This window comes from Silurus meridionalis, chromosome 23 (assembly GCF_014805685.1).
Source record: "Silurus meridionalis isolate SWU-2019-XX chromosome 23, ASM1480568v1, whole genome shotgun sequence".
Taxonomy (NCBI): domain Eukaryota; kingdom Metazoa; phylum Chordata; class Actinopteri; order Siluriformes; family Siluridae; genus Silurus; species Silurus meridionalis.
In genome coordinates this window covers 22803785-22827687 of record NC_060906.1, presented here as the reverse complement: position 1 = coordinate 22827687, position 23903 = coordinate 22803785, and the positions used below count along the sequence as shown (strand labels likewise).

Sequence of the window (23903 nt, the reverse complement as noted above, 5' to 3'; positions counted from 1 at the left end):
TATGAGTATGTCTTGCAATATTTAAAAAATTAAGTCCCATTCAAATTGTGGTCAGACATGGAAAGTCAATTAAAAATGGTCATCTTGTTTTTATTATTTCATTCTTCTTGACGATTTCAGGGTTTCTGCAGGTTTTACAAAATCATATTTTAGACTTTTTAAGACCATTAAGAATGAAAGTATTTCCTTCTCTTATTAGCGAAGAATAAATAAATCATGGTGTCCATGCAGGATGAAAGAGAAAGATGGAAAGAGTGAGCGAGGTGAAGAACAATTTGAGGGGTGACACCGTTTCTCCACACACGTCAGCGCATATCGTCTCGGACCCTCCGCCCTACAGGAACCCTGGAGCGAAGAGATAAGCTGAGCTGCTAAATTTACACAGGAAAAGCAGGAAGTGTAACAGTTTCCCCCTTCGGACAAACAGTGTGAGGCAGGCAGGCAGGCTGGCCTTGGAGGGGATCCTGTGGAATACAGGGAGGGAGGAAAAAAAGAGAGGGAGTGAAGAAGGAATCATCAGGAGGAGTGGAGTAGAAGCTGGAGACTGGAGTGAACTGGAGGACCAGATTGAATGTGCATCACAGCTCTGTTGTCCTCGGTCAGTCCGGACGGAGTGATGGCTGATAACAGCACTCATCCCATCCTGGAGATACTCCAGTCCTTCAACACGAGTAAGACTCTCAGACTTTACTCTTTGTACAGCAGAATATCTCTGTCTCTCTTTCTCTCTGTCTCTCTTTCTCTCTCTCTCTCTCTCTCTCTCTCTCTCTCTTTCTCTGTTTTGACCTACTCAAAAGATTGAGTGCAGCACACAGGACCGTTTCCAATCGATACGGAAAATCAAATAGCTGAACATTTTTATGACGGACGACCACGAAAACACCACAGAGCTCAGGGATTTTTCCATTCGCCACTCCTCGGCTATGATTTCCTTTCTTTTGGGAGAAGACAATGTTCTTTTCTAAACACAAAACAGGTTTTTTGTAGAGCTGTTAGGGCAAATGTTTTGTTGAAGGCTTGACTGGAATTTTATACACTTTTTAAATTAGCATACAATCGTTATCAGAAATCATATTAATGTGAATTAATCACTTATTTTGAAGGTGATATGAATATAAATTCTTTTTTACATTTCCTGTCGTGTGGTTTCAGAATAATTCATACATCACATGGTCTCAGCAATCATTTATACATGAGCGATACTACAGTATAGCACAGTGCAGATCGAATGCTAAAATCAGGAAGATATGTCAGGATCAATAAAAGTTAGACTGATAGACAGATAAAAAGAAAGAAAAAAAGAAAGATCAAATAAATTACTTTTTAGATAGATAGATAGATAGACAGATAGATAGATAGATAGTCCAGCAAACATCATAGTCCAGTGAGAGACTCCTGTCTGACCTCGTCCGTCAACCTGTCCATCACCACTGCAAACAGGAAAGGGCTCAGAGCCGATCCTTGATGCAGACCCACCACAACCTTAAACCAGTCTGCCATTCCTACTGCACACTTCTCTGCTGTCACACTGTCCTCATACATGTCCTGCACCACCCTCAGATACTTCTCTGACACACCTGACTTCCTCATACAATACCACAACTCCTCTCTCCACCCTGTCGTACGCTTTCTCTAAATTCACAAATACACAATGCAACTCCTTCTGACCTTCTCTGTACTTCTCCATCAACATCCTCAAAGCAAATAATGTATCTGTGGTGCTCTTCCTTGGCATGAAACCATAATGTTGCCCACAGATCTACTCTACTCTCAGCCTGGCTTCCACTACTCTTTCCCAAAACTTCATGGTGTGACTCATAAACTTTATTCCCCTGTAGTTACTGCAGGTCTGCACATCTCCCTTATTCTTAAAGATCGGTACCAGCACACTCCTTTTCCATTCCTCAGGCATCTTCTCACCTTCCAAATTTTTTTTTGTTGAACAATCTGGTTACAAATCTCTTCTAAACATCTCCATGCTTCTTCTGGAATGTCATCTGGTCCAACCAACTTTCCAGCCATTTTTAATAATCTTAATCACTGCTCTCACTTCCTCCTTACTAATCCTATCCACTTTCTGCTTCACCATCTCCACATCATCCAACCTTCTCTCTCTCTCATTTTCCTCATTCATCAGTTGTTTAAAATACTCCCTCCATCTTATCAACACACTCTCCTCACTAGTCAACACATTTGATTCTTTATCCTTTATTGCTCTAACTTGCAGCACATCCTACCCAGCTCGGTCCCTCTGCCTGGCCAATCACTACAAATCCTTTTCTCATTCGTGTCCAACTTCTCCTACAGCTCCTCATATGCCTTTTCCTTGACTTTCACCACATCCCTATTTACCTGCTGCCACATCTCCTTGTTCTTCTCCCTACTTTTCTCATCACTCTGTCGATCCCATTTCTGTTTTGCCAACCTCTTTCTTCTTATGCTCTCCTGCACTTCCTCATTCCACCACCACATCTTTTTGTCCTCCTTTCTATTTCCAGATGTCACACCAAGAACCTTTCTAGCTGCCTCCCTCATCACTCCTGCAGTAGTTCCACAATCATCCAGACCTCTTCACCACCACTGAGCCCCTGTCTGACCTCTTCCCTGAACCTCACACTACAGTCTTCCTCCTTCAGTTTTCACCATCTTATTCTTCTTTCAGTCCTCACTCTCCTCCTCTTCTTCACATCCAACGCCATCCTACAGACCACCATGCGATGCTGTCTAGCTACACTGTCCCCTGCCAACAAAAACAGTCTCCAATCTCCTTCAGGTTGCATCTCCTACATAGAACAAAGTCCACCTATGTGGACCTTCCTCCACTCTTATACGTCACCCTCTGATCCTCCTTCTTCTTAAAATAAGTGTTCACCACTGCCGTTTCCATCCTTTTAGCAAAATCTACCACCATCTGCCACCATCTTCCACATTCCTCCTCTTAAAGCCATACCTACTATCACCTTCTCATCACATCTGTTCCCTTCACCTACCTGCCCATTAAAGTCTGCTCCAATCACCAATCTTTCGTTTCTAGGGTCACCATCTTTCACGTCATCTAATAACCATCTTTTTCCATCTCCTCCATCTCACAGCTCACTTGTGGAGCATAAGCACTGATGACATTTATCATCACCCCTTCAACTTCCAGCTTCACGTTTATCACCCTATCAGAAACTCTCTTCACCTCCACTACACTCCTATTAAACTCTTCCTTCAGACTCACACCTACACCATTTCTCTTTCCATCCACACCATGATAGAACAGTCATAGTACCAACATTTAAAGTACCAACCCGAACCTCCACTCTCCTACACTTCTCCTTTCCCTGCTGTCTCTGTAGACGTCTTCCTCCTCTCCTTCTTTAGCCAACAGTAGCCCAATTTCCCCAATTACCCTGTAGGCTAACAATATCACAGGTATTGTTCATAACACAACCCTGCCCATTTATCCAGACTTTGGACCGGCACTAAGAGTGCACTGGGTTAGACAACTGATAAAAACTAATAGATAAATAAATAACCCTAACCATTCAGTTCTTTTAATGCTTTGTTGTACAATTTCATCAACAGCTCCCTGCCAGTAGTAATAACAGTAAAATCCACAAAGCCCGGTGTAACACCATGACACCTCATTTCAAGATATTTTTTTGTGCTACAGCCTCCAACATAATGAGGAACAGAATTGCCTCGCTGCCACACACTCCTCATTAGCCATCTGAAAGCCGAGTTTTATCTGCCTGAGCCAAACGGCTCTTCTGAACACTTCAGCAGAGCAGAACGGCACAGCATGACTCCTAACTGCTTGTACCGAAACATAGGAAAGAGAGTAAAAGAGGAAAAAATAGGAAACCTCTGCAATTTTCTTCTTCCTTATGTCGCCTTCGAGAGATTTCTTTTTTTGCTGTCGCCTCTGGCTTCTTCGTGGTACATGGCGTGTTGAGTTTTGGAGTTTGAATTTGACTCGCTGTGAAATGAAATACAGTACAGCATGTAAGAAAGAAACACAATATAATAAATAATAGTAAAAAATTATATTAAATCAATAAGTGATATTACAGTTAAGACTATTTATTTCTTTATTGCCAATTTTTCAGCAGCTTGTAAAATAGCACTTGATCCAGCACGTATTTCCGTTTTTTCATTGAACGCCAATGTTGGATGTGTTACTCTATTAAAATATTCAAAGAAAATAAAATATGTTTTTGTTAATAGGCTCATGTTTAAAAAAAATTCTATTAAAAAAAATAAATGCTCCCGGATTGAAGAATAAGCTGATCTAGCACCTAGGAATGTTGTAATAATATTGAATGATTATCAGTGTTATAACCTGTAATAAAGTTTAAATCGTGAGTAATAATATATAATAACGATTAATAATAAGTAATAATGTCTATAATAAAGTTTGATAATTAGTAATAATGGGTAAATAGTGGGTGTGTCTCAGCAGGTGAAAACGAGATGATGATGATGATGATGATGATGATGATGATGATGAATGGATTGTAAGGCAGGTTGTTCGTCATCTTACAGCTACATATTTGGTCCTGGAGTTCTCTCTCCCTGGAGATGTTCAACATTTGTCAGCTTTTTCAAGGGACGTCACTGCTGACTCATGAACTCATGACTCATGAATGTCATTGTATATTTAATTTTAGCTTTCGATCACATGCTATATTTATTATGTGTATTTCCAGAGCAATTACACTTGTCTGGATTTAATAACAATCCCAACTCATGATGATGTAACCAGTGGTGAACAGTAACAAAGGAAATGTCATTTGTTCCTGTACATAAGTCGTTTTTTCATGTATTTTACTCAAGTATATTTATTTGGAGACATTTACTTTACCACATTTTAAGTCAAAATATGTTTTACTCAGCTCCATTTTGTGAAACCAGTCATTCCTTTTTATTTATGAGGATAAAAACATAACTGGTCAAACACCCAGCAAGCCACCAATCAGCGCACGCTCTGTTTTAAACTTGTTTTGATTGGCGCTTGGTCATCACATCTACTTAGAAAGATCTATCTCCAACATACAGTTCAGCGTCAATTCTAAACAGCAAGCAGAACATTTAAAGAGGAATGAATGATGGAGAAACTCCAGACTCGAACTCGCCACAACACCAGTGTCCTTATTTGCGCAAATGTTTTTAAGTAGTTGAAAAGAACGTTTTGGGTCCATGATAATTGTAATAGAAAACATTGATTGATTTCTACTACAATTATCCTTCTTCTTCTGTGGCGACCCCTAATGGGAGAAGCCGAAACAAGAAGAAGAAAGATTTAATAGAAATCAATCAATGTTTCACTCATTTATATCATTATATTAATTTTTTGACATGTATTTATCGAGAGTTACATTTGAGTCTTTTCACACAAACTGAGCTGATTAAGTAAAGAGTCTTGTGACAAAAAATTATAATAGGAACATTACAGCCATAATAAATCAGTACTTTGGATACTTAAGAACATTTGAGGGGCAAAAACTTTAATTGACTGTCATTTCTGCTTCCTCCCATCAGAAGATGTAATTCTTGCTTTCTGTATATCCATGGTGGTGGGACTCCTGCTGGGCGCTATGGTATACGTGGTCCTCACTTGGATGGCATGTCGTCGTGCATCTGCCACCATCACCAACAAGCCTTCGTCACGCTCCTCTGGCCGTCCGTCTTCCCCCCGAAACAGGCCCGTCTTTGGCCGCCAGGGCAGTGCCTACGACCGGCGCAGCAACAACAATCTGGCCGGTGCCGCCTTCTCCTTCCATCGGCAAGGGACGACTTCACCGGTCCATCAGGCCGACCTCATGGGTCGCAAGGATAGCTTCAGGGCCTCGACCTTCCACCCACTGATCCAGTGCAGTCAAATCGCCCGCGAAGCCGAGGAAGGAAACCACGGCACCCTGAATAACAGCCCCGGAGCCCCCGGCACTAACAGCACAGCCGTCTCCATGGTCACTCCACCGAGGCAAAGACCAAGACCGGACTCCTTCTGGGGAAACAGCAGTCAAAAAGGCGTCGGTGTCACACAGACACCTCCACCGGCATACGACAGCATCATACGGGCTTATCAGGAGACCTGCACTTGAGAAATTATGATAAAACACCCCCTTGTGGTGGAGAAAGTTCCAACATCTGGATTTGACTCTTTTATTGTAAAGGGAGCAACTTTACAATACAAAACAGTGTGAAAACAAAATTAAATTTTTTTGTTACTATCATTTAGGATAGAGGTCCAGACAGAACAATTGTATGATGTATGACGTATGATTATATGATTACTGGCACTTAAACTGGACATGGTCACTATTTACAAAAGGTCTCTCGCTCACACACACAAACTAAAGTGTGTTATGACTGAACACTGTTGAGTTACTTTTATAAAAGTGTGTCCCTTCACAGTATATTTTATTCAACATAAACAATAATAAAAAAAGGATTAAGACCTGACTGTGTATTTTTATTTAATGAGCCTCCTTTAAAATTTTCCTATTAAAATTCAAGCTTTCCTGCAATCATTAAGCGAAAGTCTACACCAAACAATTCGCATAATAATCTTAACAATGAACACATCAAGGTTTAAACCTATTTCCTTGAAACTTTAATGTTTTCACTTTTGCCACCCAGGTGCATTTGCAATTAGAGGTTGACTGATTTTAGCGATACCGTTGGCTATGTTTAGCTTGCCGATAACCAATTAATCAACCAATGGTTTTAAAAATTTATACTGTATTTAAAGAAATACAAATATTTTCACTTCATGTAAAAAAGTTCTGAAATTTATTAAAAAAATAAAAAACATTACAGAATCATGAAAATATGATAAACTAAATAAATGTTAATATATTAATTATAATAATAAATATTACCACAAATTAAAGACGTTTATTTAAACTGAAACAAAAAGTAACACTCCAAAAAAATATAAAATAGTTACATCCAAAATTAATAAAAAATGACCATTCAAATTAACAGCACATGGCATCAGTGGCCTCTAGAGGCCACTCTCGTACTGTATAACACAACCCGGAAAAACTGTTGGTATAGTTTGGTTTAGCTTACCAATAGTGCCAGCAATCGGTGCTGATTAATTGGCAAAACCAATTACTTTTACCCTCTTTGCCTTTTTTTTTACTTCCTCTGTTTCCTGTACAGAGCCATTGCAGTTTTATTGCTTCTTGCGAACGATGTTGTGCATAAGCAACCAAAATAAAACAAAAAAAAAATGCTCTCTGAGACAACTCACTAGTCCCAAATGACACAAAAAAAATCCTTTAAAAATTAACAAATCACAAGATCTTAGTCCCAAATCTATAAACTACTAAAGGGCCAAAGTAAGAGTTCATGCTTTGTGAGTGTTAAGCAGCAATTAGCTAATGAATCTTGTCACTGATGCTAGCTTTATTCATTGAATTCAATGTTATTTGTATAGCGTGTTTAACAATGGAAATTGTTTCAAATCAGTTTTACAGAAATACATTGATTTTGAACATACATTTTAAAGTCATAAATTAACCTCTATAAGCTTATGAGCGAGACAGTGATGAGGGAATCAGAAAAAACCTTGAGAGGAACCAAAGTCAAATGGACTGGTGGGACATGCATTTCCCACCGAGTCCTTCAGTGTTGCCCTGCCTATATCAGTCCATCTCTTAATACCATCATTATGACACCACAACTATAGAAACCATCAATATTATAAAGAAATCCAGTATAACAGAGTGCTGCATTACAGACAGGAATCTCATACAGCGAAAATGAATGTCATCACTAAAACAGGAAACCTAATAAACACAATACAACACGTCTCCTTTCACTGTAGCCACAGCATTCATCATTTCTAGCAGAAACATCGATATTTACCTCGTAAAATAACCCAGAGTTGAAATTTGAAATACAGCCAGATTGTGTGTTTTGTGCAAATTCTACAGGAAAGAAAATGCAAAAGTATTAAGTATAAGTTGTGGAATAAAAAAACAGCTTTTAGATCCACACAAAAAAATATTTAAGCTTGTGAAGTTTGTTACAGATGCTGGTTGTGAGCTCTGACCAGTGCGCTCCCTGACCAATCAAAGGACATGAAAATGCTGACATTGCTAGATGGTCCAGGTGTCGCCAACTCGGAATCTGATTGGCAACAGCTACATGTAATTTATGCTATGCAGCGCTGATTCTGAAGGCTTCACAACAGATTTTGTCCCTGTCAAATGTGACAGCTGAAATCTGATTAAATGGAAACTCTAAGCTCTAACTCTAACATTTTTACGAGAAAAAAAAAAACATAAAATTGAAAGTCTAAGTGATTCTGATAGAGTTTAAACAAGAAGAGAAGATCTAATGGCCTGCCACTGTTTAAAAGGGAACCCATACTCAAAAGGGCAATACCCATTACCATTGTACTGGTACTAATACAATTAGATGCTTATTGCATTTCATTGCCTTGTGCCGCAACATGTCAAGTCAAGTCAAGTCAAGTTTATTTCTATAGCGCTTTTCACAACAGACATTGTCTCAAAGCAGTTTTACACAAATCAACAGTGAAGGTGAATGGTGTGAATTTGTCCCTGATGAGCAGCCGTGGCGACTGTGACAAGGAAAAACTCCCTTAGATGTTATGAGGAAGAAACCTTGAGAGGAACCAGACTCAAAAGGGAACCCATCCTTATTTGGGTGACATCAAGAGTTTGATCATAAATCATTAAACAATACAGAACACTGAAGAGTGAGAACTAACATGAGTACTGGAGTATAAGATTATAAGTAAATGTTCTTTCTACAGTCTTTGGTATAAAAAAAACACGTGCAATGGGCATAAAGTTGAATCTAATCTAATCTAATCTAATCTAATCCTCATCTTCAACACCGAATGTCTATTTACTACAGTTTAATCATTGGTGAGATTATCGACTGTTCACTGATGGAAACTAGAACGCAAAACCGTTCACAGTAATTGCGGCCCTAAACCATTATATCAGATTTTTTATATTCATTACAGTCCAAAGTACCAAAAAAAGTTACACCTAAAGTTTGAGAAAGACTGTACAATTCAGAGTCAGAAACACCTCGTCTTGAAACCTGGCACTGGAGACACATTGCTTTGTTTTAATCGTATAAACCACACAATAGATGATGAACAAGTGATTTTATACTTAAACAGCATTTTTGGGAGGAACACTGATAAAAGTGTATCACTCACATCCTGACAGTGACATGATGTTCCTCACAGAACTGCAGCCTGGATTTCCCTTTTCCATGAGGAAGACTGTATGTGACCTCATGGACGGTGACCTGCGACAACCCGCAACAGCTGCAACATGACATCATTATCAACTATGTGATAAAACCCAAATGTCTTTCTTCTGAACTTTTACTATCAGGCAGGGTGTTTGTTTTGTTTCTTACACAAAGTGATAAAACTTTAAAACTTTCATAAGAAAACTGAAACGACATTTTAAACCCCCACCCTAAAACCCTTGAATGTACAACAATTAAGAAGAATAAACAAATAAATAATGAATATTATTAGACTGTAATTGCATTAGACTTACTATTAGATTTGTACTTTGTACATAGACCAGTAAATACTGATTTATTTATCATCAAATATAAAATATTTCCCTTAATAATTATAATAGTTTTCTATCATGTGAACGGGTTGCACTCCCACGTATTTTATAATGCACATCTTTTAGTTTTGTGTCCATATACAGATCTCTTTTGTTGACCTCACCATTTGCTCCAGGAGTGTGAATGAATTAGAGATATGGCATGAGGAAGAAACCTCGAGAGGAGCCAAACTCTTTATGGGAACTTCTCTAGGTTACGTATGTAACCCTGGTTCCCTGAGGGAACGAGACGCGGCGTCGAAACACTTTGGAAACGATCCTGAAAGGGAACTTCTCTTCCTCATCACCAAAAGTCCATTCATTATAGTTTTATTATTATTCAGGTGTACTGTTCAGTGATGGACACTTAAATGCAGAACTGTTCATGCAAATTGCAGCCCTAGGCTATTGTAGCAGACTGATTATATTAATTACATTTTTTTAGGCCAATAAAAAGAAGATAATTTGCATATTGGACAGCAACATATAATGCTGTATTTACCTTTATATATAATAACCTATATATATATAAAATAAAACAATTACATTTATCTGCTGAGGAATTTAATTAGAAACCCTGAACTTCTTGTAGATTATGAGCACGCTGTACATATGTGCACCACTAGATGGCACTGTCGTAAAGGATATTTTTTATTGATTACTGAAACATTTAACATTAATACACCATAATGAAATATTACAAATATAACATTAACATTTTAATTAAGAAAGAAAGAAAGAAAGAAAGAAAGAAAGAAAGAAAGAAAGAAAGAAAGAAAGAAAATAAAAAAAAGGAGGAGTATACCTATATAGTTTATCATTAAAAAAGAGGAATTTAGATCTTTGAGTGTATTCATAGTTCTGGTTGCTTTCCGACTTGTAAGTCCTTTAAAGTTTCAAACATTTTTAAGTCAACCTTCAAGTGATTAAAACAAGAGTCTTGTGATAAAAATGATAACAGGAACATTATAGTTATAATAAATCATAGTGCTTAAGTACATTTGAAAGCAAAAACTTTTGTACTTTTAAAATGTTGCAGGAAAATGAATCAACCATCTAAAACATATTATTACTTCTCTTTTGTAACTTCAATATCAATACTGTTTAACAAGATCCCTTTTTTTATGTTGATTTCATCAACTACATAAAGCAGCGTTCTCATGAGAGCCGTAAATACGGTAGAAATAAAAACATAGGCGCCATTTTGTTTTTACGTCCTGCGCGACAGTTTACGATAAATGTCGCGTCGCTTCCTGTTTATTTATGTTTTGCTGCTGCCTGAAATGAAACCTGGGAAGAGATTCCCCTTTAGCTCTAATACATTATTTCTAGCATTAATAATTCTGTAAAACAAGGTAAATGATCCCTTCGCTTTATATTATATATATATATATATATATATATATATATATATATATATATATATAATAAAGCCTAAGCCTAAGCGCGATGACATGATGGTGGCTGGGTAAAATTGTGATTTTCATTTTATTTTTTGCAATATATAAATATAAATATATCCAATTTATCTATATTGTTACCCGATTAAACATTTCCTCGCTAAAAGGGAAACCACTTGGAGATTTCCAGCAATCCTGTGGCTGAATGTCAACAATCCTAGTAGTTTTATATGAAGTGCACTTGAAGCCGTTATGTCCTGTCTTATATTAGTGCACTAGATAGGGAGCATGGCGCCATTTTGAATTCAGCCCTTGTCTTGACTTAAACCCACATTGTGACCTAAAAACCTGACTTGCTGTAAAAATAACCAGATCTATCTGTTCTTTACGAAATCCTTCCTTTAGCCCCCTGTTCACTTTTAATGATCCATATTCAGAGCTTTACTTCATTTCACAATATTCGCATTAAAATGATAAACGAATGAGCTGCACAAGTGTAAACACTGCCCCTGAACTCATGTCACCTGAAGAACCCAAAGTCTGTGTAATTAGTGGTAATGTTTGTTCTTGTCCATCATCTGTGCAGATGTCGGTTGCCGCCTTGCGCCTGATCCCGTGTCGGAGGCTGAGCTCCACAGGGCAGAGCCTGAAAAAAGTCGTCCCCTGGAAAGACTTTCGTACGTCTTCTTTGGTTCTTTCCCTGTATTCAAAATCTGCTGAGGTTACAAAAGAGCTTATTATAGTGTATAGATACACTTTATGGACAAACAACCTTTGTGGACACCTGAACATTAGGAAAGAGAATCTCCATAATCTCCATTCGATTCAACACAATGTGATGAAATTCAATAGAAAGAATATGATGTCCTGCAAAGACAGACAGCAAATCGACAGACATCAATTTACTTAAGTGCTTTCTGACTTCTAACGCATTTCCCTTTCACATACACGCCTTTGTATTGCAAAAAAACAGACGTTCTTTTCCTGCTGTGTGTGCAGGAAGTTACAGCTCTACCTCTGCCATGTTAATCTGTATTCTGTGACTCTCAGGATATATTTAAAATCGACCTACTTAGAAAATATTGGTCACAAACCATCCATCACTTTCGAAATAATAAAAGTACAGCGCATCTACTGATAATTATATATAAATGAAGCGTTTTTTGCTGACGCAAATATTTCAAAAACGATGCATCGTGATACTTTTTTAGTTCGATGTATCGCATCGTTCATTTTCATCTCGATGCAGTCCCCAATATTTAGTCCCCATTTGCTATTATAAGGGAAGATGTTCCAGATTTTGTGGAGATTTGTGCAGATACAAGTGTGTTAGTAAAGTCAGGTAGTGATTTAGGTGAGAAGTTGAGGAGGCCATTCCAAAGGTGGTTCATAAATCTATAGCAGAAGATCTTCCACAACATCTCATGAAGCTGGCTTTGTGCACAGGGGCATTGTCATGCAGGAACAGGTTTTGGTCTCCAAAGTGAATCCATTGACATCCTATACAATTGTGTACCTCCAAGATTTGTGGTAAAAGTACTTTATATGGCTGGAAAAGTCAGGTGTCCAAATACGTTTGTCTATATAGTGTAGTATTGGAAATAGAATATTCATATTCATATGTGTTTTTAGGGTGTGTAAACATTTGCACACAGCTGTGACTCATGTGGACCGTTTTATACATTTCACTGCTTTCCATTTCTTTCTTGCTTGCAGGTAAAGTCGCTAAAGTAACGGGTGCCGTCGTACTGGGGTACGGATTCTATTGTCTGATTTATTAATGTCACTTTTTTTTTAGCTTGATTTGAAATTTATGGAGGATTTTAATACAAGACACATTCTATTTTATTTTTGGAAATTATATTAGTATAGACTGGAGGATTTTACCGATACCTAGATTGGATTGTACCTGCTGATAACCGATTAATAAACCGATAGTTTTTCAAATGGATACTGAAAAAAAAAATTATAATAACACTGCATGTAAAATAATACTGATCTCTATTCAAAAAAAATAAATGAATACTGAATCATGAAAATACTGAAGGAAATAAATATGAAAATATTCATGAATTAATATTAGTATATAATTAATATTAGTATATAATTAATAAATTACCAATAAATATAATATAGCACTATTATTAATAATAATTATTATTATTTTATTATTCTAATGCATATTTTTATTATTAATAAATATTAATAATAGTGCTATACCATATTTATTTGTAATGTATTAATTATATACTAATATTAATTCATGAATATTATTAAATATTAATAATTATTATTAATGATAGTGCTATATTATATTTATTTGAAATGTATTTTTATAATAGTAATAATAAAAATATGCCTTAAAATAATACAATAATAATAATAAAAACCCTAAATTGAATCTCCCCATAATTCCAATATCATATCGAATGATTTTATTTGGTCTGAAAAAATATCATATAAATGAAATCACTCCTAGATCTGGGATAAGTCTGATATAAATCAAGTATTTTGGTAAATATAAATATTTTCTGCCATACAGAGACACAGAGTGTATTATAGTTTTTGAGGCACGTGTGTTTTATTTCTATGCAACAACTCAGTAAAAAGGCAACAAAAAAAAAAAATCACACAAGAATTGGAGAGTGAATGAATTGAAATTCTGTGGAGTCCAAATGGGACATTTTTGTCTCTAACAGAAGAACTTGTGTACGATGGAGAACAGAGGAGAAGATATGATCAGACTCCCTCACCCCCACAATCACACCTGGAGGTGGAGTTGTTTTGGAGCAGAAAATATTGAAGACTTATTCCAGAAAGTGAAAAAAAACAACATGGCAACCTTTCCATACTTCAACATCATGTAATTCCGTCTGGACTGCAACTCGAAGCGTACGTCTGAGTTCTGTAAGAGTTATTTCGAGAACAAACAGTGGTCTGGAGTGATATCTATCATGGAATGTTCTGCCCAGTCAATCCTATTGAACTGCTCTGGGGTGAACTGAATCATAAAGAAACCTCCAACTGTTGAAGAACATCTTGGGACACGGCAAAGTATTTCAGCTGAACGTTTAGAGGAACGTACAGTCCAGATGTGGAGAGCGTGTATAGCTGTTTGTTGCCTAGAAACATGCATGTGTCTCTTAACAACCATAGAAGACCATAGAAGTTCCAAAACTTTTCTAAACCACTGTATAGTTTTATTTCTAAATATGTTATTAGAAACCTTCTATAATAGCAAGAAGACTGAACAAAGAAATTACAAACAGCTTCAAACCTGGTGTCTTTTCTCTTCTTCTACACCTTGTTCTTTACACAGCGGCTGCGTTTTCATCGCCTACGAGGTCGTCAAGCTGAACCAGGCGGTCACCATGGACACTCGGGCCATTCTCCAGGAGAAACAGAAGTCTTTTATCTACCTCACCCCCATCACCAAGGTCGAACAAGAGACCAGTACGTTCCTGCTTTTGTCATAACATGTTCTCTGATGACCTTAGTGTATAAAAACATTACGACTCGTTTCTTTTGTTCATATTCTACTCGTTTATAGGGTCAAATGTGTTTGTTTGTTTGTTTGTTTAGCTCTGACCTATAGAGCCAGGACGGAGCTTCATAAAGCAGTGAGGAAACTTATTGAAATTTCATCTCGAGTCCTCAATTATCCCTTAGATGGTAATGAGCTCCCTCTAGTTTCCATGTTTGTTTGTTATGTAAATACAGTGCCTTCTGGGTTACGTGAAAATTTTAATATGCAAAAAAGCAACAAATCATGCAAATGATATACTAATAATTATTTGTTTATTTTTTACATAACAAGTTCTCCACACCCTAAACATTAGTGTCAATGTGTAAAGTGTTCACCTGAGATGATCTTTGTAAAGCCTAGATTTTTTTCCCCTCATCATATTGAAAGATTAACTACACTATATGGGCAAAAGTATTGGGACACCTGACCTTTCCAGCCATATGTGTTTATTCTACAAACTGTTACCACAGAGATGGAGACACACAATTGTATAGGGTGTCTATGGATTCAGATGAACTAGAAGAACCAAACCTAATCTAACATCTAAACACCCCTGTACACAGCTCCATGAAGATACGCTTTACATGGGTTGGAGTGGAAGATCTCCTTCTATAGAGCTCCAAACCTTTTGAACACCTTTGGGATGAATGTTTTCACGCTGACTCAACCCCAGGTCTCCTCACATCCTCACCTCCATCAGTATCTGACTTTAAAAACCCTCTTGTGGCGGAATGAATCACCACAAAAATCTAGTAAAACATCTTCCCAGATGAGTGGAGATTATTATAAGAGCAAATGGGGATTAAATGTGGAATGAGATGTTCAAAAAACACATAAATCTTATGGTCAGGTGCCCACAAACTTTTGTCTATATAATGTAGGTCTGAACCTTCTGGCAGAGGAACCTGGAAGATATTTTAGTGCTGAATTATTTAAGTAGAATAAGATGGGTTTTTTCTTTCCTGTGATTTATGTGTGTGTGTGTTTGTGTGTTAGAGCACATAAGCCATCAGGATGCAGATCCTAACGAGTTGGCTCTGTGGGTTCTGCTGAAGAGAACCCGCTCGTCCAGACGGTCCGAGCGCCTGCAGGCCGTACAGGACCTGGCACACAGACACTGGCAGGGTAAGAGACGATAAAACGGGTGATGACATTGACCACTAGATCTTAAATCTCTATCATGCGGCGTAGGTGATCAGTAAGTGATTTAGTCCCGGGTCATGGTGGATCCAAAATCTGTCCATGGTGAACAAAGAAATGAAGGAATGAACGAAGGAACAAAGGCATGCCCAAAGGAAGGAACAAATGAATGAATGAACGGAGGAACAAAAGAACAACCGGAGGAAAGAACGAAGGTGCAACCGAAGGAATGAATGAAGGAACAAATGAAGGGGAGAAGGAACGAACGAAGAAATGGACAAAGAAAGGAACGAATGATAGAACGACCAAAGGAATGAAAGAAGGAATAAAGGAACACTAAAGGAATGAGCAAAAGAACGACCGATGGATTGAACGAAGGGAATAAGGAAAGAGCAACTAATGGAGTGAACAAAGAGTGGAATGAAGGGATGAAGGAAGAAAAAAAAAGTTACGAGTAACGCTTGAAGGAATGAACAAAAGAAGGATGAATGATTCAAGGAATGAAGGAACGACTGAAGGAATAAAGTAACGAACGGAAAAGGAACACTCGAAGTAACAAACAAACGAAAGAAGGAAGAAGTGAAAATATGAACAAACAAATGAAGGAACGAAGAGAGAGAGAGATTTTTATTAAACTAAATGTTCATTCAGTCATTGCATATTTACTTCTTTTGCATGGGTCTTTTTTCTGTGGTAAAAATCTATATTTAAATGAAATAGACAAATTCTACATATATATGTATATAGATCTCTGTAGCCATTATGGTCTTATTGAACTTATGATCTTTGTGCTCACGCTGTGATTTCATTTATTTCTGCGTGGCTTCTGATTGGCCGACTGACCTGTCAATCACAGATTATCAATACCAGACAGCGGCTCAGTCTATAGACCAGCGCACGGCTATAGGTCTGGCTCGGACTCCGAACGTCGACCTGCGATTTTTCCTTTCCCACCCTCACTGCCTAAACTGGAGGATGTAAGTATTTGGATGTGTATTTACAGTATATCTTTGGCGTGTCTCTGTTGAAATCATCTCCGTTATGAGATCTCGTTGTTGTGTTAATTCTGCGTTCTCCTGTCCTCAGGAGTATCTAATAGAGGATGGTTTGAGGCAGCTCCTGGCTTCGTTGCCTCAGTCAGAGGTGGATCAGTGTGTGCAGTATTTTACCTCGCTGGCACTGAGAGAGAGCACTCAGTCCCTCGCCTCTCAACGGGTAAGGAACACACACACACACACACACACACACACACTTATACACATCAAATACATGTTTGTTTGTTTTTTTTCTTGTTGTTTTTATCATTGTATCCATAAAAGTATTGTGGCATTGTGTTGAGCGTTTTATACCACAGCATTGCTGTGTTCTTCAATCTGATTGGTCAGAAGGTGTTTTTTAACCTGTCGTAGGGAGGGTTGTGGTGTTTCGGAGGAAATGGCCTGCCTTACACTCAGAGCCTCACCTCCATCCCCTCTGAGAAGGTGGAGTCTTTCTGCCTGCAGGCCCTCGTACAGCACTCAAAGGTGAAGAACACACACGCGCACATAACAAGCATAGAGAGACAGACAGACAGGATAGATAGGTAGATGGATGGATGGATGAATGAATGGACAGACAGACAGACAGACAGACAGGATAAATAGGTAGATGGATGGATGAATGAATGGACAGACAGACAGGATAGATAGGTAGATGGATGGATGAATACGCAGACAGACAGACAGACAGACAGACAGGATAAATAGGTAGATAGATGGATGGATAAATGAATGAATAGACAGACAGACAGACAGACAGACAGACAGACAGACAGACAGACAGACAGGTAAATGGTTGGATGGATGGATGAATGAATAGACAGACAGACAGACAGAAGACAGACAGACAGACAGACAGACAGACAGACATTGATAGGATTGATAGACGGACAGACAGACAGACAGGATAGATAGGTAGATGGATGGATGGATGAATGAATGGACAGACAGACAGGCAGACAGATAGATGGACAGACTGTCAGGATTGATAGACAGTATGGATGTACAGACTGATGGACGGGCGGGCAGGCAGGCAGACAGATGGACAGATAGATACAGTATCGTATGGTACAGTAAAAAAAAAACAACAATATATCTTAGAAAAGAAAATTTTAAGAAAATTGTATTAGATGTGTGTAACGTGCCATATATATATATATATATATATATATATATATATATAGAGAGAGAGAGAGAGAGAGAGAGAGAGAGAGAGAGAGAAATACATTTACAATATAAGATGTGTACATTGTATGTAAAACTACAAAAGTTATACAGATGTTATAGATATATAGAAGATAATGTAGAATATTCTATGAATTACAGTTTTATACAGGTATATCAGAGATGATACTGAATGATGAACTGAAGAAGAACTGAATGATGATTGCTGGCAGTAAGATCTGTAAAGCATCAGTGATCCATCCGTGTGCCAGCATGGCGTAGTGTAGAGTATAAAGTTCAGTATTAATATTTATAAACTGCAACACAGGTCCCGAGTCATTGTGATCACATCGTTGCCAACGGAGGACTGCAGCTTTTACAGAGGGTCTACCAGCTTCGACGGGATTCACAGAAGATTCAGCGCAACATCTTGCACATCATCGGGAACTTGGCGCTGAACGAGAGCTTACACAACGACATAGTGCAGTCAGGTTCAGCTAAACCTTCACACACGCACATCCATCTTCATATAGACTTTCATTTGGACCTTCGTGTAGATCTTCATATAGACCTTCGTGTAGATCTTCATATTAACCTTTGTGTAGATCTTCATATAGACCTTCGTGTAGACCTTCATATAGACTGTCGTAAAGATCTTTATATAGACTTTCATATAGACCTTCGTTTAGATCTTCATATAGACCTTCGTGTAGATCTTCATATAGTCCCTCGTGTAGATCTTTATATAATCCTTCGTGTAGACCTTCATATAGACTGTCGTAAAGATCTTCATATAGACTTTCATATAGATCTTCATAAAGACCTTTGTGTAGATCTTCATATAGACCTTCATATAGATCTTCATATAGACTGTCATAAAGATCTTCATATAGACTTTCATATAGATCTTCATATAGACCTTTGTGTAGATCTTCATATAGACCTTCGTTTAGATCTTCATGTAGACTGTCGTAAAGATCTTCATAAAGACCTTCATATAGACCTTTATCTAGATCTTCATATAGACTGTCATAAAGATCTTCATATAGACCTTCATATAGATCTTCATATAGACCTTCATATAGATCTTCATATAGACCTTTGTTTAGATCTTCATATAGACTGTCATTAAGATCTTCATATAGACTGTCATTAAGATCTTCATATAGACTTTCATATAGATCTTCATATAGACCTTTTTGTAGATCTTCATATAGTCCTTCACGTAGATCTTCATATAGACTGTCATTAAGATCTTCATATAGACTGTCATTAAGATCTTCCTAAAGACTTTCATATAGATCTTCCTAAAGACCTTCGTGTAGATCTTCATATAGACCTTTTTGTAGATCTTCATATAGTCCTTCACGTAGACCTTTATATAGACTGTCGTAAACATCTTCATATAGACCTTCATATAGCTCTTCATATAGACCTTCGTGTAGATCTTCATATAGAACGTCATATAGACCTCTGTATAGATCTCTGTACAGACTTTCGTATTGATCTACATATAGATCATACAGATTTTTGTATTGATCTCTCTATACATTTTTATATAGATCTTCATATAGACCTGCATATAGACTTTTGTGTAGATCTTCATATAGATCTTTGTGTAGATCTTCATATAGATCTTTGTATAGATCTGTATATAGACCTTTTAATAGACCTCTGTTTAGACCTGTGTATAGACCTGTGTATAGCATAAAGTATAAAAAGTATAAAAGTATTAGGCATAAAAATAGGGATCAAAATAATCAAAATATTTTATAAAAATAATATAAAATAAAAGAATATATCTACATATGTATATACTATTAATATATGTACAAGAATCAGGCAGGAAGGGATGGATCTGTATATGAAAGTGATATTGACAGAAGTCCAGTTTTTAAAGTGTCCATGTGCTGATATTAAAGTAGGAGCCGTCATGACTGCAGCCGATCTCACCGGCGCCATCTTCTGGCCATGTAGTGTAGTTACATCATTCTTTTGATGTAGATGAAAACCAATATACGTTTTCTGACCCCTAAAACAACTTGACCAATGATCTGGGGATTCTGTTGTGTTGCCGTAGGATGGTTGCCAGTCCTAGCCGAGATGGCGCAGTCTCCTCACATCATCCAGGCGTCCCACGCTGCACGTGCTTTAGCCAACCTGGACCGGGACACGGAGGTGCAGAAGTACCAGGATGGTGTTTATGTTTTACATCCACAGTGTCGCACCAGGTAATTGATTTATGTGGTTCAATGTGGTGAAAGAGGGGAAATCAGAGGCAGGTTCCATGGAACTTCATCTGGGGAATTTGGAAAATATTCGAAATTGGAAACTTATTTATGGGAATTAATTAGAAATGTATATAAACTGTATTAAATACCAACATAAATTAGGGCTGTCCATTGATTCAAATATTTAAGGTAACCTGTGATTAATCGCAACTTAATCATACATTTTAAATGTACGATAAATTAATACTTTTCAAATTTTAAATTCTCTAATCAACATGGGCATGGAAAAATATAGAGGCTTTATGCAAATGTATGTTGATTATTATTGAATCCGAACTCAACATGAAGCATGAAGACAAAATATTCATGTAAATGTTTGAAAGTCATTATGGTGTTTTAAATCATCAGGACATCAAACGGAACTTTTGCTACGTTTCCACACGGACGGTTTTAATTGCCGGACGTGCGCGTCAAGGCAGATTTTGGTCCTGATTTGAGACTTGGGGCATCAGTAAAACAACTGTTTAGTGATTAAAAATAATCTTCATTATATATTTATATTAAAGGCGGTTTATTTTTCTAAACGCAGGCAGCCCGTGAACGCAGACGTCCTGTTTGTACACGGCCTTCTGGGAGCCGCCTTCAAAACGTGGCGACAGAAAGACTGCGATCTCACGGATGTCGAAAAATCTGACGGGATACACGAGGATTACACCGAGTGCTGGCCTAAGGTGCGGTCCACCTTTTCACCCCTTTGGTTTATTTCACTTTTCTCGTCCTCTTATTGTTTTTTTCTGACCTGCAGACGTGGTTAGCAGCCGACTGTCCCAACCTCAGAATTCTGTCTGTGGAGTACGACACGCACCTGAGCGACTGGAAAGCCAAGTGTCCTGCTGAAAACCAGAGGTAATGGAAAGAACAAATGCGGTTTGGACGGTGATTCTTTCTAGTGAGTTCACTGATATGGAGTTGTATGCAGGAAGTCTTTAGCATATCGAAGCGGAGAACTGCTGAAGAAGCTGAAAGCCGCAGGAGTCGGAGAGCGGCCTGTGGTTTGGGTGGCGCACAGTATGGGAGGTGAGTCACGGGTGGGTCAGAGGTAAACCTGCATATTTCATCACACTTCATTCAAGATCATATCTAATGGGGAAAACTTTGAATGACACATCACAACACTACGGAGGCCGAGGCATTTCCTGGGAGTCACATAGAATACAGATTGACATGGCAGAGGTAGAGCTGTAACTTCCTGCACACACAACACAGTTTACATTCATCCCAAAGGTGTTCAAGAGCAGGTGATTTTCCACATCTAACACATCCAACCCATATGAAGCAGATCTTCATGACGCTGGCTTTGTACACTGTGGGGTCTCCTAGTGCAAGCGATTCCAAAGAATCCTTTGGAGAAAAAACCTGGCCGGGGGATGACAGGGTGTCATGGCATTGTGGGTCATTTAAAGCGAAAACGTGGAAATGAAAGATGTTTAAACCAAAAGCGGTTACAAAATAAATCCGTTTCAAAATCACAGGTTGATTATAAAGATGTTCAGGATGTATTTCTAATCCTTGGTCCAGTCAGTTTGTTATTTATTAGCTACAGGTGAACGAGCGGTCCTGTACAGACCTTTTTTTTAGGCCTGCTGGTGAAAAAGATGCTCCTAGATGCCTCTCAGGATCCCGACCTGAGCTCTTTGGTCAAGAACACGAAGGGCGTGTTGTTCTACAGCGTCCCTCACCGAGGCACCTTCATGGCCGAGTACTCCGTGAACGTGCGCTTCCTCCTGTTCCCCTCCATAGAAGTCCGAGAGCTTTGCAAAGGTTGGGCTCTTTTCTTCAGTTTCCCGTCCATCAGGTTTTATTCCGTCCGTGTTGGTCGTTTATTCTCGTCTTTCCACGCAGACTCTCCGGCCCTACGAGACCTGAACGAGAATTTCCTCAACATGGCAAAAGACAAAGAGTTCAAGATCCTGAGCTTTGCCGAATCCCTGCCTACGTCAGTCGGCCCCATGATCAACATATTAGTGGTTCCTGCCGATTCAGCAGGTACGTCAGATCAGCACACAGCAACGTGACGAAGCTCAGAAGTTCAAATCGCAGCTTTAGCTCGTTCTAATAATCTCACCGTTTCCATGGAAACAGCTCATTCACAGGGATGTTTCACATAAACGAGCTGAAGATGCAGTTTTCTGTAAGGAGAAGACATTAGCATTTTTTAGAAGTCGTCTACGATTATTTGGTTTCAATTTCACAGCTTCTCGATAAGTGGAGTCACGTTCGTCACGTCTGTTCACGCCGATATCATGAATCTCCAAGAATTCAGCCGAAATCTCAACAGAACTATTCTGCACAGTCACTTACTGCCATATTGAAAAAATCTCTAATTAATTCTCATTAAACTCCCATCTTCTTGTACCTCGTGCAGATCTGGGTGTCGGAGATCTCCTAGAAGTGGGCGTGGATCATCTGAACATCTGCAAACCCGAGAAGAAGGACACGTTTCTGTACAAACGGAGCCTGCAGTTTATTCAGGACGCTCTCAGGGGACACATAATCGGCTGAAAGCCGGTGTTTTCATCTACAGGATTTGGTTTTCGGCCGCCCTCTAACGGTTATTACTTATAACTTATCTATGCTTTCTAGAACACCAGAACCTGATGGAGGCTCACCGTACTGCTGACGTCATGTTCAGTGCCACTACCTCAAATGTAATGAATGGATCTGTAGTTTTCTGTGTGGATCAGTGTTAAAACGAGTTCTTAATAATGACATGACGGTTAAATCCGTGCCAAAATTTCATCACCAGCGCAATCAATAAAGTGCACCGTGTGGCTGGAAGTATTGGGACGTCTGATTTTTTCCAGACGTATGTGCTTCTTCTCCAAACTGTTACCACAAATTTGGAGGCGCACAATTGTATAGGATGAACTACGAGCCCCAGACATGTCACATGGGTTAGATTAGAAGATCTCCTGCTATAAAGATCCTCCTCAACCCTACATCAGTACCAGAATTTACTAGCACCACTGTGGCTGAATGAACCTCCACAAATCTCCACAAGCACACACTAAAATCTAGTGGAACATCTTCCCAGAAGAGTGGAGCTTCTCGTAACAGCAAGGAAGGACTGATTGTGGAATGGGATGTTCAAAAAGAGACACATGCTAATCTTCTGCTTACGTTTTCATACAGTGTTAATATAGTTAGTATAGATTTCATAGTCTTGAAATGGGTGGAGTTTGGAGAACTGTATATTACCACCTTTGGTTTCCTGTAACAGTTCTAAAAATAAATACATTTAAATTCAGCCTTTCCTCCTGCAAAATGTCAAATCTAAAGCTCTGGGTGATGTTCTGCTGGGAATCCTCAGGGTTCATGTGGATGTTTCATCACATATCACCTACTTAAAACATTGTTACAGACCAATTTCATTTCATTTCCGCTTACAGCAGCGACTAACACAATAATAGGCAAACCTCAGATGTTTCTACATGATCATCTGCACAGTCTAGAAGAGACTCCAGTCCATTACATGACCTATGTGCATTGTGGAGTTGTGTGAGCAGGGATGGATGGGTAGAGAAATAGATGGACAACACAACCAAGGAGAAGAAAGTCACCAAACATGGGTGGATTCGGATAATTATGTCATATCTGATGGTAAGTAGTTGATGGGCTTTTCTCTGGCAGGGGTGAATACCTCAGGCACACTACAGATTTCTTCACATTTCAATTTTATGTGTAAATTCACAACATTTTCTTAGTTATACATTACAAACTGTGGAAAACATCCAAACAGG

At 38.4% G+C, this 23903-nt stretch overlaps 2 protein-coding genes across 2 annotated transcripts; both read left to right on the top strand.

Moving 5' to 3' along the window:
- Nucleotides 1–376: 376 nt before the first annotated feature.
- myct1a (myc target 1a) lies at nucleotides 377–6450 on the top strand. The gene is made up of 2 exons (XM_046836478.1): nucleotides 377–671; nucleotides 5527–6450. Exons 1-2 carry the CDS (start codon nucleotides 572–574, stop codon nucleotides 6087–6089), a joined length of 663 nt encoding a protein of 220 aa, XP_046692434.1. The 5' UTR covers nucleotides 377–571; the 3' UTR covers nucleotides 6090–6450.
- Nucleotides 6451–10827: 4377 nt separating this feature from the next.
- serac1 (serine active site containing 1) lies at nucleotides 10828–23410 on the top strand. Its single transcript, XM_046836836.1, is given in 18 exon segments — nucleotides 10828–10960; nucleotides 11592–11682; nucleotides 12722–12758; nucleotides 14325–14458; nucleotides 14588–14677; nucleotides 15528–15656; nucleotides 16528–16617; nucleotides 16620–16648; nucleotides 16758–16886; nucleotides 17081–17194; nucleotides 18201–18363; nucleotides 19953–20103; nucleotides 20693–20834; nucleotides 20909–21009; nucleotides 21083–21180; nucleotides 21742–21924; nucleotides 22006–22149; nucleotides 22529–23410. Coding segments are annotated over 17 exon segments (1962 nt in total). The 5' UTR covers nucleotides 10828–10960; the 3' UTR covers nucleotides 22666–23410.
- Nucleotides 23411–23903: the final 493 nt, after the last annotated feature.